The sequence below is a fragment of the Eucyclogobius newberryi genome, unplaced genomic scaffold (genome assembly GCF_026437365.1).
Source record: "Eucyclogobius newberryi isolate DKJ021-1_F unplaced genomic scaffold, fEucNew1.0.hap1 SCAF_4, whole genome shotgun sequence".
Taxonomy (NCBI): domain Eukaryota; kingdom Metazoa; phylum Chordata; class Actinopteri; order Gobiiformes; family Gobiidae; genus Eucyclogobius; species Eucyclogobius newberryi.
In genome coordinates this window covers 29,485,183-29,500,301 of record NW_027316056.1, presented here as the reverse complement: position 1 = coordinate 29,500,301, position 15,119 = coordinate 29,485,183, and the positions used below count along the sequence as shown (strand labels likewise).

Here is a 15,119-nt window from a genome sequence, read left to right as displayed (position 1 = left end):
CAGACACACGTACACGCGTACACACATACATGCACAGACACAAACGTACACACAGACACACACAGACACACACAGACACACACACAGACACACACAGACACACGCACACAAACACAGACACACACGCAGACACACGCACACACACACAGACACACACACACACACAGACACACGCACACAGACACACACACAGACACACGCACACAAACACAGACACACACGCAGACACACGCACACACACACAGACACACACACACACACACAGACACACGCACACAGACACACACGCAGACACACGCACACACACACGCACACACACAGACACACGCACACACACACAGACACACACACACACACACACACAGACACACGCACACAAACACAGACACACACGCAGACACACGCACACACACACAGACACACACACACACACACACAGACACACACACACACACAGAGACACACTCACACACACACACGCAGACACACGCACACACACACACACACAGACACAGACACACTCACACACACAGACACACACACACACACACACAGACACACACACACAGACACACACACACACAGACACACGCACACAAACACAGACACACACGCAGACGCACACACACACGCACACACACTCACACGCACACACACAGACACACACACCCAAACAAACACACAGACACACACACACACACAGACACACGCACACAAACACAGACACACACGCAGACACACGCACGCACACTCACACGCACACACACAGACACACACACCCAAACACACACACACAGACACACACACACACGCACACACACTCACACGCACACACACACACACACACAGACACACACACACACGCACACACACTCACACGCACACACACAGACACACACACACACGCACACACACACACACAGACACACACACACACGCACACACACTCACACGCACACACACAGACACACACACCGTGCTGCCGAGAGACCGAGGGCGGTGGTTTCTGGAGGTTTGGTTCAGTCTATCGTCATCGGGTCCGCCTATCACACATTACACAGAATTTAGGGGTTTTACGGAATAGCTGAAAGGTAAAGTATAACTTTCTTGTCAAAATAAGATATTGGAGTAATAATTGTCCGAAGATTCGTGGGGAAAATAGCCAAATCTATTTCAGGCTAACCATAATAAACAACAGTGCTAGCTAGGCATTTGCTGCGCTAGCAGAAGGAAAACAGCGAGCTAATAATAAAAGCGTATCGTTTCAAGGTTCTGTTGGTTCTTGGATTTATTGTTTTTGTACACAGCGCATGAACTGTGCAAGTATTCCACTAATTAAACGATACGTTGCGGTGATTAACCCCATCGTCCTTTGCGTGTCAGTTAATTATGTTGCATCATACTTTTTGCATCTTATTTGTTGCAAAGGCTGTTCGCCTTTATTAAACGATATGTTTTGAGTACATATATAATATACTATATTCTTGTGCCTGTGGTACGCTTTGAATATGATGTAACTATGTTTACATATTATTTATAGCAACACTTGCATTACAAACCGTAGTTTATTTTATTGTACAGAATGCAATCAATGTTCCATTAAAATCTTTAGGATTTCGGTTCCACAATTATTGATTAATTGCATTATATTTGTATTGTAATCAATTTAAATTTATTTGTAAACCTATAGCACAATTCATTCTAAAAGCCGTTCAAATAGCTTTACAATTCACTTTAAACTATTAAATGGATTAGATCCGACTATTATTCAAAATCATAATACAAACAAGGAAAAGCATAATAATATAATACAAATTGCAGTTAAAACTCATTCAGTCATAACCTAAACTAAACATGACAAACATATTTTGCACCTGGATTTAAATATTGCCTCTTAGTTGCAGGATGACTCTTCATCCGTCTATATAACGTTACAGACATAAGTGTACTTATGGTAAATATTTCATTATCAGTTTACTGCTGCATTTATACAAAGGAATATGGTAAATAACTGGGGGATTTTGTCATGTGCTTGTCTCTGTTTCAACAGAAAACTCTACACTTCTTCCTCAAGCTTCTCCTTTGTTTGCACCAACAAGGTGATGTCCAGAGTCTGTCTTGCCCGTCTGGCCAGGTGTACCAGGCCTCATTGCCGCAGCAGGCTTTTGCAGATGGCACTGATCCAGAAGCCACTTCAGCAAGACCGTCAAATACAGAAGAGACTTTTTCATAGCTCTTCAGAGAGGCGTCCAAGTAGCACTCGCTTTGACCCGGACAGTAGTGGCAAACCCACTACATGGGATTCTTTTGGCATTTGGGACAATCGTATTGATGAACCTATTCTGCTGCCTCCTAGCATTCGCTATGGAAAGCCCATTCCCAAAGTGAGTTTGTCCAAAGTAGGCTGTGCTTCACTCATTGGTCAACGCAAAGAGAACGAAGATCGCTTCCAGGTCTCTCAAATGACTGACAACATTATGTACTTTGCTGTGTTTGATGGCCATGGAGGGCCTGAAGCAGCTGACTTCTGTGAGAAATACATGCAAACCTTTATCAAGTAAGAACTATTTTGTGTTAATTTAAGTCCCTGTGGCTCTAGTGTGAAAGTTTATGTTTTTGTTTGATTGTTTCAGGGACCGTGTGTCAGAAGAGGAGAATTTGGAATCAGTTTTAACTAAAGCTTTCCTTGAAATTGACAAAGCTTTTGCTAAGCACCTTCACTTCTTTCCCAATTGTAAGTTCTGCCATGTCATATGTATATATCATGTTTAATACATGCTAAAAGGCTTAAAGGTTACATTACTGTCTATAAATAGGCCCAGGAGTTCGCACTTGTGTTTTGCAGCTTTGCAGTGTTGAATACAACAAGAAGCAAGGGTGACAAAAAATATATATCAAGTGTTGATTATCAAAACAATTTTGTTTTGTATCATTGTATGATTAGTGGAAGTGGAAATGTAGAATGCATCAGTAGCGATCATAATATACACAGCATTCTGTGTTATTATTAAGATTATAAGAGTTATTTCTAAGTTATCTGTTTTTATTATTGTACTTCTGTGGCTAATCTGCTTCTGTGCCTAATCTGTTTTGCAACACCGGAATTCCCCTATTGGGACAAATAAAGGTTATTCTTATTCTAATGGATTTAGGACACCCACTTGGCACATAAACCATTAACTATGTGGGAATTTAAACCTGTTAAAAGTAAACACGCTTCCTTCAAATTGTCATCCTTGTTTGCATAAAAAAACTGCTACTTGTAGCTGTTGAAGTCCTAGTGAAGTGTTTTTAAGATAACTGAAGCAACTCTTTGATATCCTCTCTGTATTGACAGCTAGTGTACCTGTACGTGGCCCTTCGTTGGCCATGCTGTATGAAATGTCCCAATATGCCTGTGTGTGTGCATGTTATCTATGACAGTTGCTGAACCAGCTCAGAGCTGGAGGCCCTTGGCACCAATGTGGATGACGAGAGGCTAGATTTTGAAGGAGAGTCCAGCGGGTCCTAAATCCTGGACTACTGGAAGGTTCCCTATCTTTCTCTCAGTTCTATCTATCTTCCCTTTTCTTTTCTTCTCTCGCCAAGAGTATGCAAGCATCTTCAGAACCAGTGCATCAGTTTGATTATGTGTCATGTGTTAGTCTCAGAGCCAGTCCATGCCCTCTCTTATGGAATGGAGGTTTATCATTGTCTTTTACTCTAATGGTCCACTTTATAGTTTTATAGCTGCAAAGATTGTCTTGTAAGTTGTTAGACTTCTGCAACTATCATTCCAGCTTATCATTACGAAACGACAATAAACAATGTGCAATTAGTCCACACTAATAGTACGTTTATAGTAATTGTCACCGCTTCATCTTGTCTCACTTACCCAACATTTATTATTTTTTATTCCTTGAACAGTTCTACAGAATTTAAATACTATTTTAGCACTACATATATCACATCAATTGCCAGCTACATCGTGTGGAGATGTAGCCAATTATTTAACTGAAAGATTGCATGTTAAAGCGGCTGTTGTTGGCTAGCTCTTGTGTTCCCTCCCGCTCCTGTTTTGTGGATATGTGAGATTCACCATATGCTCCATTGAGCAACAACTCTTTGTTTAAATGTTTTGTGGTGCATTATTTGATTGTATAAATGTTTCTGTAGCCCCTGCCACAAATGCAGGCACCACAGCCACTGTGGCGCTGCTCAGGGACGGCATAGAGCTGGTGGTGGCCAGTGTGGGTGACAGCCGAGCCATGCTGTGTCGCCGGGGAAAGGTCCTGAAGCTCACAGATGACCACACCCCAGAGAGGAAGGACGAAAAGAGGAGGTAAACTGAAGTTACTTCACTTCCATTCAGTATGTATCCTGTTATTAACCATTAACATGTCCTTCTCTTATCATGTGTTTGCCAACAGAATAAAGATGAGCGGAGGTTTTATCACCTGGAACAGCCTGGGGCAGCCAAATGTCAATGGCAGGTTGGCAATGACCCGCAGTATTGGAGATTTTGACTTGAAGAACATGGGTGTGATTGCTGAACCTGATACCAAAAAGATAACCGTAAGTTATTTGTCATATTACTGCACTACACCACCTAATGGAGAAGAATAATAACTCAAAGAACTCAAAGAAAACATTACACATTACAGGAACATGTATACACATGAAAGTAAACATATCCAGTAAATGAGTCTGCTCATATCTTGCATAATATTTATTTCTTCAGCTGCACCACGTCCATGACACATTCTTGGCACTGACAACAGACGGCATCAACTTCATAATGAACAGCCAGGAAATCTGCAATGTCATCAACCAGTGCCACGACCCTAAAGAAGCTGCCCAGAGGATCTCAGAACAGGTTAGAATGACCCCGAGCCTCAACCCCAAATAATGTGAACTATGTAGCTGAATGACCAGTAGGGGGCAGTGAGGTGTAACACTGCAGTACCAGCTGACTGAAGTGGACGTTTCCCTTTCAGGCGTTGCAGTACGGCTCGGAGGACAACAGCACAATCATCGTGGTTCCCTTCGGCGCTTGGGGGAAGCACAAGAGCTCCGACTCCAGCTTCTCGTTCAGCCGCACCTTTGGGTCGAGCGGTCGCTGGGCGTAGCCCCCGGAAACTGACAGAAAGTGAGGTCCGTGGACCCGACAGTGTGTGCAATACTCAGTGGTGCTCTTTGTGCTCTATTCTAAAACGCGGTTTGCCCAAACAACAATATTTAAGGCTTTCTTGCATTTAGAGTAGCATGACGTGTATTAGTCTCTGTGTCGTGCGAGGCGGTGAAGTCATTATGTGCACTAAACGCTACATTCGTACGAAGTTTTATAGAATTATAAGCCAGCAATCTAATGAAAAGTTCCCTTATAGCAGTAACTCTGGGGTGAGAGAGCGACTTTAAACTACTGCCCACCATTTGTCATATTGTCTAAAGCTTTGAGTCAGTGGACGCGACGGGTATCATGGCAACGGAATATCTTGGGTACATTATTTCAAATTTGTCGGGTCTAAAATGATGTCAAACGTTCAAGTATCTTCCATTGAGATTTGCAGCTCGGCGTTAAAAAAGGGTTTTAGCGTTTATTTTGTCATTTTCTTTTTTCCCCGCGCACCCGCTGCTATTCTGCTAATTTACTTGAGCCAGCGGAAACTTTCTAACACCCCAATTGCACAAGTTTGATGGCCTCGGAAGTGCTCGCGAGTCTAAATGTTTTATATTTTGTATAACTGGAGCGTTTGTGAATTGTCGGACAAATCTGTATTTTTATTTTTGTGTCGTGCTTCGTGCAATTAAAGCCGTAACTATTCGTTTTGCCGTGACCACACTTAATAACGTTGCTATAGTACATTTTTCTAAATACGCGGCTAAATGGTATATCGAATTAAATCGTGGCAAATGTATTAATAGTTGCTGCTTTAACTTGTACTATCTGTAAATGTGAACATCAGTGCTATCTTTGTGAAGTGTTATCTTGAAGGCACTTGGAAACATAATGTAAAGAAATGTATAGAAGAGGTTTTATATATCGTTCTATTTATGTACATTGGAAAGCGCTCCGCTACGTAGATGTACCAATGGAAACGTGCCTGTGTTTGAGCTGCGTTTAACCCCTTTGTTGTATCGAGTCCTTTCTCATGTCGTTTGTGTGATTTAGAACCAAACGAAGCACTCTTAAAGCAGCACTTGTACGACATCGTGAATGTTCGGGCTGCGCATCAACAAATGTTTTCAAACGGCACTGTATCACTTGTAATAGTCTTTAAATGTATAGCTTTTAACAGTGTCTCGGAAAAAAGAACTACCGTATTTTCCGCACTATTAAGGCGCACTGGATTATAAGGCAGTGTCAATGGTCTATTTTCAATCATTTTAAATCCATATATAAGGCGCACTGTCAATGAATGGTCTATTTTCAATCATTTTAATCCATATAAGGCGCACGTCGTTATTTGAGAAAATTATAGGCTTTTAAGTGCACCATATAGTGTGAAAAATACGGTAGTTACACATTCCTAGTTACTTTTTAAAAATGTAATTAGTTCCTCTACTTCCAGAATGCAACTTATATACTTAAACTTTGGGATTGCTTTATTTTTTAATAGTGTATAAATCAATCAAATATGGCCTTTTAGAGTTTATTAATCACATTTAAAGGAGGTAAACAATAAAAATGAGTTACAATTCTGCTACAATCACTTTTAGTACATGCAGCGTGCCCTTGTTTAGCCTGTATTCTTACAGAGTAATGTTGTAAGTCTGGTCTCCCAAGTAACTTGAGTATTTTGTTAGTGACTTAATTACAAGTACCGAGTTAGTTACGGAGACTTGGTATTACCGAGTCACACCCAACACTGTTTTGAAACAATAATACTCCAAATTCAGACACTTCAAATCGCCTCAGACCAGATTACCATTAAATTTCAGGTACTATCATCAACCGTTTGAACAATTGTGTGTTTTGTAAGACTGTGCAGCCCGTTTGCTTCTCTGCCGTCCCAACTTTATCCTGCTTCTGTCACTCAAGCTCCACGTAATAATAATCTACAATCTACAATCACTCTTTCCTGTTTTGTTGCATAATCTCGTCCTCATGTCTGATTTTAAGCCTTTAGAATCCTCTGGTCTTGTCTGTATTCTTTCTTCGTGACTCTGTTGGTACATAGACCTTGGTTTTAAAGTATTTCTCACAATAAACATAAGCGTTAAATCAGATTGAGACGTGTCTGTGGGGATTTCTGGCTTTGCTCATATTGGACGTGTTAACTGGGCTGGATGTGCTGCATGTTCCCTCGGTAACACAAGGGTTAAACCTCTTGCCTCTTGCCTCAGTCCAGTGGGGCGGCCGCTTGGCGCTCGGCTGTGTGGTCAGGCACCTGTCTTCTCTGTCATGAACTGATGCTAGTCATTTGGGAGCAGCTTAAAGACGGCGAGACCGCTCCAGTCCTTTCAGTGTGTTTGCACCGGCGCTCTCGGCCTGGTAAGACCCATCATTTGACACATATTCTCTGTGATAATACTGTAGGATTACTTGTTTTCACTGTGGCAAAAACAAAACAAAAAATCTATTTGGCCAGTTTACAAAAAGCTTTTAAATGTTTGTTGCAAAGAAAGCGATGAATTTAATATAATCACCAGACAAAATGCGTTGGATGTTCAATTTTGAAAACAAATCCAGAGCTAAACTGTAAAACCGACCTGAAAAAAATTATATATATCAGCAAGCTTATTACAGAAGCATAATTTAAAATAATTGATCTTACTTTTGCATCACCACTGAACTGATCTTTTTAGTTTTGTTACATAAAATGATGGACAGTTTAATACACTGTGGGGGGTTTTCTTACTGTTTTTAGAGATATTTAGGTTCAAAAATTTGCGATCGTTACTGCCTATTTGCTGAATGTCTCTCTCTCCCCGTCTCATACTTAAGCTCTTCAATCCAATAAAACCTTAAAAAAACGGAACCACCTTTAAGTTTTTTTGTGTTTTTTTAATTCTTTCTGTACACAACAACAACAACAACAACAAAAAGAATCAGCAAAACTACTAACACAGCAGTATTTATTATATCATGTAGGTATCACTCTGTTTCTATTCATTCTCTATTGGAATGTGTAAGCTCTTCTGCAGAAACATGGAACGAGCCCATCACATAAACATTGCGATGGTGGAAGACGCGGGCACCAACGGGACGCGCCGCGGGCCAGAGGTGCGCGCGGCCGCAGAGAAGGACCAGAAGCCCCGAGGCTCCACCGTGAGCTTCCACCGCCTCCAGTACACGGTGCAGGGCAAGAGGGGCCCCCCGTGCGAGCGCAAGACCCCCGACCGACAGATCCTACTGGAGCTCAAGTCAGTCAAATACTCAACATCGCTTTAACGGGAATATAATACAGCATACTGCATTTATCTGTTTATGTTGTCATTTAAATATTGGTTGAAATGCATGAATTGTTGATTTAATTATTTAGTTTAGTCTTTATTTAAAGATTGGGTTAAGCACAATCCAAATCACTCATCTTTAAATGTGAGAGCCCAGGAGAAATGAAACAGATTACTACAAATAAACACCTGGATTGGTTTAAAATCCCAAAATAAGAACCAAATATTCGTCTCTGGTCATGACACACAGTCAGTTTCTTAACATAGACAACATACATGAAATAATTAATGAAAATAAACTGACTATTGATTAGACAGAAACTCTCCTTTGAATCTTTATTTTTATTCAATTTGAAATTAGTTTTATGTGATTGCTTTTTTCTATGGCCATTGTAGGCTACCATATTAGTGTAATATTGGAGTTTAAAAGTTTGCTTTAAAATAAATTGCAAAAATACTTTCAGTTTGATATGTCTTTATATGTATTTTATGTGTGTAATTTGTTGCATCATATGAAGTATTTTGGGGGGAAAAAAATATATAATTTGTAATGGAGAATGCTGAAATTATGATAAATGCTGAAAAAATATATAATAATAATATAGTAATAATATAATAATAATAATAATAATAATAGTTTAAAAAAAAGTTGTACTATGAAAATATACCACAAATCTTTCATAAAAATAATTATAATATAACATAACTCCTATGGGCTGTTTAAGTGAACCTCTACAATTTTCTCTGAGCACTAAATGTATTTGTTTTGCAGTGGGATAATGAAACCTGGTCTGAATGCGATCCTTGGTCCCACTGGCAGCGGCAAGTCTTCGTGAGTAGTCTGTGTTTCTCTAAAAGATCATTACCCTCATTTAAGCAGAAACAGCAGAGTACGTTTCTTGTTCCACTTTCAGATTCTTGGATATTTTAGCAGCAAGGAAAGATCCCGCTGGTCTCTCTGGAGAAGTTCTCATTGACGGAGCGCCTCAGCCTCCAGATTTTAAGTGTCTCTCTGGATATGTAGTGCAGGTGCTTCAACAATCACTCACCTACAGCTTATTATCTTTGAAAGCAAATAGTTTTGACATTTATTACCTTTTTTCCCCCTGTTTTTTCTTTAAATATTGTAAAGTGTGAGCTACTGTGTCCAAGTAATTTATTGTAATTGTGGTTTAATGAAGTTTGTTTCTAGATCTAAAGCAACTGGCATCGTTCGTAGACCTTTAATTTGACATGTTTTCTTTCTTCTTCTTTTTTTTGTGCTGTTTTTATTTTTTATTAGAACGTAGAACAAACAAAAAACAGAGCAACAACAGACAACACACACACACACAAAACACACAAAGAACGAGCTTGACCGGGAGAACATAGGGGGGGGGGAAGAAGAAGAAGAAGAAGAAGAAGAAGAAGAAGAAGAAGAAGAAGAAGAAGAAGAAGAAGAAGAAGAAGAAGAAGAAGAAGAAGAAGAAGAAGAAGAAGAAGAAGAAGAAGAAGAAGAAGAAGAAGAAGAAGAAGAAGAAGAAGAAGAAGAAGAAGAAGAAGAAGAAGAAGAAGAAGATAACGATGATAAAGAAGAGGATGATTAAGAAGAAGATCTGAATAATTGTCCCATTTTTTATTTTATTTGAGTTATTTTTAGTTTTGAGTTTTCCTCTTTTTCCACAGGAAGACGTTGTCATGGGCACCTTGACTGTGAAGGAGAACCTGCACTTTTCTGCCGCTCTAAGACTGCCCTCATCTGTCCCGCCGAGTGAGAAAGAGGCTCGGGTTAATCGCCTCGTCAGAGAATTAGGCCTCACAAAAGTCGCGGACACCATGGTGAATCTTACGGCTATTATCTTATTGTCGAGCCTGTGATGACCTGGATTTGTAAAAATGGATTGGTGATGTGGCAGGTGGGCAGTCCAATGACAAGGGGGATATCGGGAGGCGAGCGGAAGAGGACAAACATCGGCATGGAGCTGATCATTGACCCATCGGTGCTTTTTTTGGACGAACCGACCACTGGACTCGACGCCAGCACGGCCAACTCTGTCCTCCTGTTGCTCAAGAGGTAGCTCCCCTTTCAGACGAATATATTAAACGCATAAACAAATAATAAATAAATCAAATCATTGGGTTCGTGTAAAAATGTTTATTATGTCCTTTGGCAGAATGGCAAGTCACGGAAGGACCATAATCATGTCCATCCATCAGCCGCGCTACTCCATCTACAGGCTGTTTGACTCGCTCACGTTGTTGGTCGGTGGTAAAATGGTGTACCATGGACCTGCACCCAATGCCCTGGACTACTTTGCCAACATTGGTAATATGCAATCATGAATTGAATTGCTGTATAGGTTATTATCCGTTTTTTGTACGTTGATGAGGTAATGACATGTACATAGGATTCGCATGTGAGCCACACAATAACCCTGCTGACTTCTTCCTGGATGTTATAAACGGAGACTCCACAGCAACAGCGATGATAAAACTGCAAGGTTCTGAAGGTAATATTTCTTCAACATGTCAAATGTAATACTACGGCCTGTACATCTATGTGTACTTTGTGTGTGCACAGATTTGAACTTTGAAGAACTGAGCAGCCCAAGGCAGAGTATTGAGGATCACTTAGTTGAAGAATACAGGAACAGCTGCTATTTCAGCAACACACAGTGTGAACTTGAACACATTGACCAAGACAAAAACTGCATCGCACGACCATTATCGCACGCAATTACCTACAACAGCCCGTTCTTCCATCAGCTGCACTGGGTGTTGAAGAGGACCTTCCAAAACCTTCTGTTGAACCCTCAGACATCTGTGGCACAGGTAACACGCTTGGCTTAGTCATCCCCCTCAGTCACGTCCATTGTACTGACAATGACTTATGTAATTATACATGTATGTGCCAATCAAATTTGTTCCGAGAATGCGCAGAGGGATGCTATAGTTTTGAACACGTACACAGACAACAGGTCAAGGGTCAACACTTAATGCTCTCATTAGTCGTCTCATGGCGTCAAAATGCCGTCAGAAGTATCCTCACTTTAAGAATTATTAACAGCTAATTGGCCCTAGATAAGTCACAATAATCCTTCAAAAGTGGCTCCGGACGGCATGGGCGTCCTAATCGGCTTTGGTGACTGTTGTGACCTGCTCTTGCCTTTCTGCAGAGGATCTGCACTGATATCATATCTGGCCAAAGCCCCTTGGCCTCTCTGTGAGTTCATCACATGATGGCGCCATGACCTATCAGTGCAGTGGCCTGCTTTCACATGAGAAACCAGGGGGAATGAGGTGAAAAAGGCTCACCCTTATCAGCTTATCTCCCTCACCCTGGGAACTGCTTTGCTCTGTCATAATCTGTCAATTGTTGGGATTAGAACTCATATTGCGTTTTGTTTTTCTCACTCTTTCCCTCATTGCCTTTGACCACGTGCTCATGTTGTTCTATCTGATGAAGGGATTTGGGGACCAAGAATGATGCACACTTCCAGCCTCCAGTACTAATGACCATAAAGAAAAAAACGACTATAATAGAGGCACTGGAGTAGACAGAACTACAGTTTTAGTTCAAGATTTCTTTGATCTCAATTAATTTTTACATTTTTTCCCCTCCAACAGCTGACTGTCCACATTTTTCTTGCTTTAATTGTGGGAGCCATTTTCTACTCCGTCAAAAACGACCAGAGTGGGATCCAAAACAGGTACAAAGGTGGCTAAACCTTTTCACACATACAAAAGGGAATTAATCTCCCTATTCGTTTCCTAAATCCTGGCACGGAACAAATCTAACACAACAGAAACCGCTCTCCGTCTTGTGCACGCTTCAGTGAAATATAAGGCCTTAATGTCATTATGGTCAGTGCAAAGGCCGTATAGCAGACTCCAGTGTACGCAGCTTAAGTGTCTGCCGCCTCCCTATGGAGTCAAGGTCACGTATTTGGCCACAGCACAATCTCCTTACAGTGATAATCCTCTTAAGGTTCAAACAAATGTGATTTTATGAGTTAAATTTGGAGCACTTTTTGAGTTGTAATACGCTATTATGCATTTGTTACATTTAATTACGTAGCATTTCAGCAAAACATTGTCTAAAGCCGTCTACTCTTTTAGGATGGGTGCCCTATTCTTCATCACCACCAACCAGTGTTTCAGCACAGTGTCGGCAGCCGAGCTTTTCATCATTGAAAGGAAACTGTTTGTGTATGTTTAGTCCATTTATTTAAGTATTGTAGATCATTTTCATGTCATTTCAAGTGCTGTTTTTCATGTCGTCATTTCTTTCCGCATCGGCAGGCATGAGTACATTAGCGGGTACTACAGAGTGTCCGTCTACTTCCTGTCTAAGATCCTCGCTGATATACTCATACGCACTCTTACCTCTGTCGTCTTCAGCGGCATCGTGTACTTCATGATCGGTAAAGTCAACAGTGTATTCACCACGCCGTGGACAAAGACATCCGAGCTAACCAAAAGCAAATTAATGCTTGTGTGTATTGGTCATCTCAGGGTTAAAATGCACAGTAGAAGCCTTCCTGATCTTCACTCTGACTGTCACACTTGTGGCCTACACTGCCACGGCAATGACTTTGGCCATCGCAGCGGATCAGAGCGTGGTGGCTTTGGCAAACATCCTCATGACTATTACATTTGTCTTCATGATGGTAAAAGAGAGAGAGAAAAAAACATCAATGAAGACAAATTATTATTATTTTAGGTTCAATGTGTCTTGTTTGTAGATATTCTCTGGGCTCCTGGTGAACCTCCCGAGCGTCGTGGACTGGCTGTCTTGGCTCAAGTACTTCAGCATTCCTCGCTACGGGCTTGCTGTAAGTCATTAACATATTTTGTGGAATATTTATGAATTAGATTGTCTGTATTCTTCACAATATCTTTGTAATTCTGTTTTGTGTTATTGAGAAAGCCCTGAGAGGCTTCCCGCTGATTTGAGCTAGCAAGTAACCAAGAAACAAAAACAAAAAACAGTCAGATGGAAAAAAACATATACCGTATTTGTCGAGTATAAGTCGCATAAGCCATAAAATGCATGATAGAGAAGAAAAAAAAATATATAAGTTGCACTGGAGTATGAAATGCAGTTGCAAGTAGGAAAATAACAAATAATATCACATATAAGTCGCTCCGGAGTATAAGTATATAAGTATAAATATAAGTATAAGTCGCACCCCGGCCAAAATTATGAAAAAAGGTGCAACTTATAGTCTGGATAATACGGTATATGTTTTTGTTTCTGTTGGTGAGGCATTTTTTAAAGTGTTTTTTTACGCAATCAAAGTGAACATTGTGCATATTTTTCTTCTTTTTTTTTTTTTTTTCCTGCAAACTCAAATCAGAGGGGGGAATAATGTAACTTTGAAAAAGGATTGGGAACGTGCCTTCGTTTTTTTACGCTTTCTTCTCAGGGCTTCCGTATTTTCGGGGTCTTCTCTATGAATTAATAAGTATTTTTAATGTGCTTTTAGGCCTTAAAGGTCAATGAGTTTTTAGGTTTAAGATTCTGTGAAGAAGTTTTAATTGAAAGCATGGCAACCACCAGGATGAACTGCACCATGAGCACGAATGAACTGATGTGAGTGGTTCATTTCTGTATATTTGTACAGCATGTGTTTCATTTCAAATATTCTAGCAATTTCTGAAAGTTATTATAGATCCTTTAAAAATTTGCAATGGAGGCACTATTTATAAATAAATCAAATAAATAAATGAATAGATTAAGTGGAACATAATGCCTTTTCTATTCTGAAAATTGAAAGTTGTAGCTCATTTATGTTTATCTCTATTATTTCTTGAAAATGTGTTATGTTTACTTCACTTTGCCTCCAGTTGCCTTCATTCCAGAATTTTGAACATTCAGATGAGCATTTAAAAGGGTTCATAAACCTATTGACATTGTGATAACAAAAAACTTGACAAATGTTGATTCAGTATTTCTTTCCCTGTCGTAGGTGTACCGGTGAAGAATATTTGGATTACCTGGGTATAGAGTACACTCCCTGGGGACTGTGGAAGAATCACGTAGCTTTGATTATGTTGATGATAATATTTCTCATTATTACCTATTTAAAACTACGCAACATGAAAAAGTTGACTTAAACTTCATGAAGTCTAGGCTTGTGTAAGTGTATTGATTGAATCTTTTTTTATATCACTTTGAGCATTATTGAGCACTTAATTACTGACATGCATTTTACATAGTATTTACTATATAATTATGCTCTCATTAGATAATGTACAAATAAAGAACTGAACAAATTAAAATAATAGGTACTTTATTGGTGTAACAGATAAAAATGGAATGCATTATAAAAAATAAATTGAAAAATAAATGCATGGGTTTCCCATGAACACTATATGCACTCCAAATTGAAGTTTGTTTATCGTTACAATATGTATCACATATATGTAATAAGCTATAATAGAAGCTTAAATGGTGTACAGAAGGTGACAAACATGACTGACCGTGCTACACCTGTACCTAATGTAAGTTAAGGATAAAACAATGCATTAACAATCAAAAATGGCTTTTTGGTATTTGGTGGAATGCTCATGATTATGTGCAAATACAGTGAAAGCAGCTGAGCATGGGTTTGCTATGGTAAAGACTGCATAGTACTAAATATACAATAGCTTCATGATGCAGCATGTTAATCCTTCATATTTTCTTTTCTTTCTCTTTACTTCTCTGGAGAGACATACGTAAACACACATAGAGTGCAATGCAGTCTGAAGAGATTGAA

General features: G+C 39.8%; 2 protein-coding genes across 2 annotated transcripts; both read left to right on the top strand.

Moving 5' to 3' along the window:
• The first annotated feature begins 986 nt into the window (after positions 1-986).
• On the top strand, positions 987-7,209 carry ppm1kb (protein phosphatase, Mg2+/Mn2+ dependent 1Kb). The gene is made up of 7 exons (XM_072462568.1): positions 987-1,091; positions 2,051-2,557; positions 2,634-2,734; positions 4,156-4,321; positions 4,410-4,554; positions 4,721-4,855; positions 4,977-7,209. The coding sequence occupies exons 2-7, from the start codon at positions 2,103-2,105 to the stop codon at positions 5,106-5,108; spliced, it is 1,134 nt and encodes a 377-aa protein (XP_072318669.1). The 5' UTR covers positions 987-1,091; positions 2,051-2,102; the 3' UTR covers positions 5,109-7,209.
• Positions 7,210-7,819: 610 nt separating this feature from the next.
• Positions 7,820-14,641, top strand: abcg2d (ATP binding cassette subfamily G member 2 (JR blood group)). The gene is made up of 15 exons (XM_072462359.1): positions 7,820-8,346; positions 9,149-9,208; positions 9,291-9,405; positions 10,042-10,194; positions 10,272-10,429; positions 10,530-10,681; positions 10,764-10,865; positions 10,937-11,187; positions 11,983-12,065; positions 12,475-12,564; positions 12,658-12,779; positions 12,871-13,025; positions 13,101-13,190; positions 13,845-13,951; positions 14,328-14,641. The coding sequence occupies exons 1-15, from the start codon at positions 8,108-8,110 to the stop codon at positions 14,473-14,475; spliced, it is 2,025 nt and encodes a 674-aa protein (XP_072318460.1). The 5' UTR covers positions 7,820-8,107; the 3' UTR covers positions 14,476-14,641.
• The last annotated feature ends 478 nt before the right edge of the window (positions 14,642-15,119 follow it).

Coding starts and splice junctions, on each gene's coding strand:
- ppm1kb (XM_072462568.1), top strand. CDS start 2,103: ATGTCCAGAGTCTGTCTTGCCCGTCTGGCCAGGTGTACCAGGCCTCAT. Junction 2,735..4,155: donor CCTTCACTTCTTTCCCAATT/GTAAGTTCTGCC, acceptor ATGTTTCTGTAG/CCCCTGCCACAAATGCAGGC. Junction 4,322..4,409: donor AGGAAGGACGAAAAGAGGAG/GTAAACTGAAGT, acceptor GTTTGCCAACAG/AATAAAGATGAGCGGAGGTT.
- abcg2d (XM_072462359.1), top strand. CDS start 8,108: ATGTGTAAGCTCTTCTGCAGAAACATGGAACGAGCCCATCACATAAAC. Junction 8,347..9,148: donor CAGATCCTACTGGAGCTCAA/GTCAGTCAAATA, acceptor TTTGTTTTGCAG/TGGGATAATGAAACCTGGTC. Junction 13,952..14,327: donor ATGAGCACGAATGAACTGAT/GTGAGTGGTTCA, acceptor TCCCTGTCGTAG/GTGTACCGGTGAAGAATATT.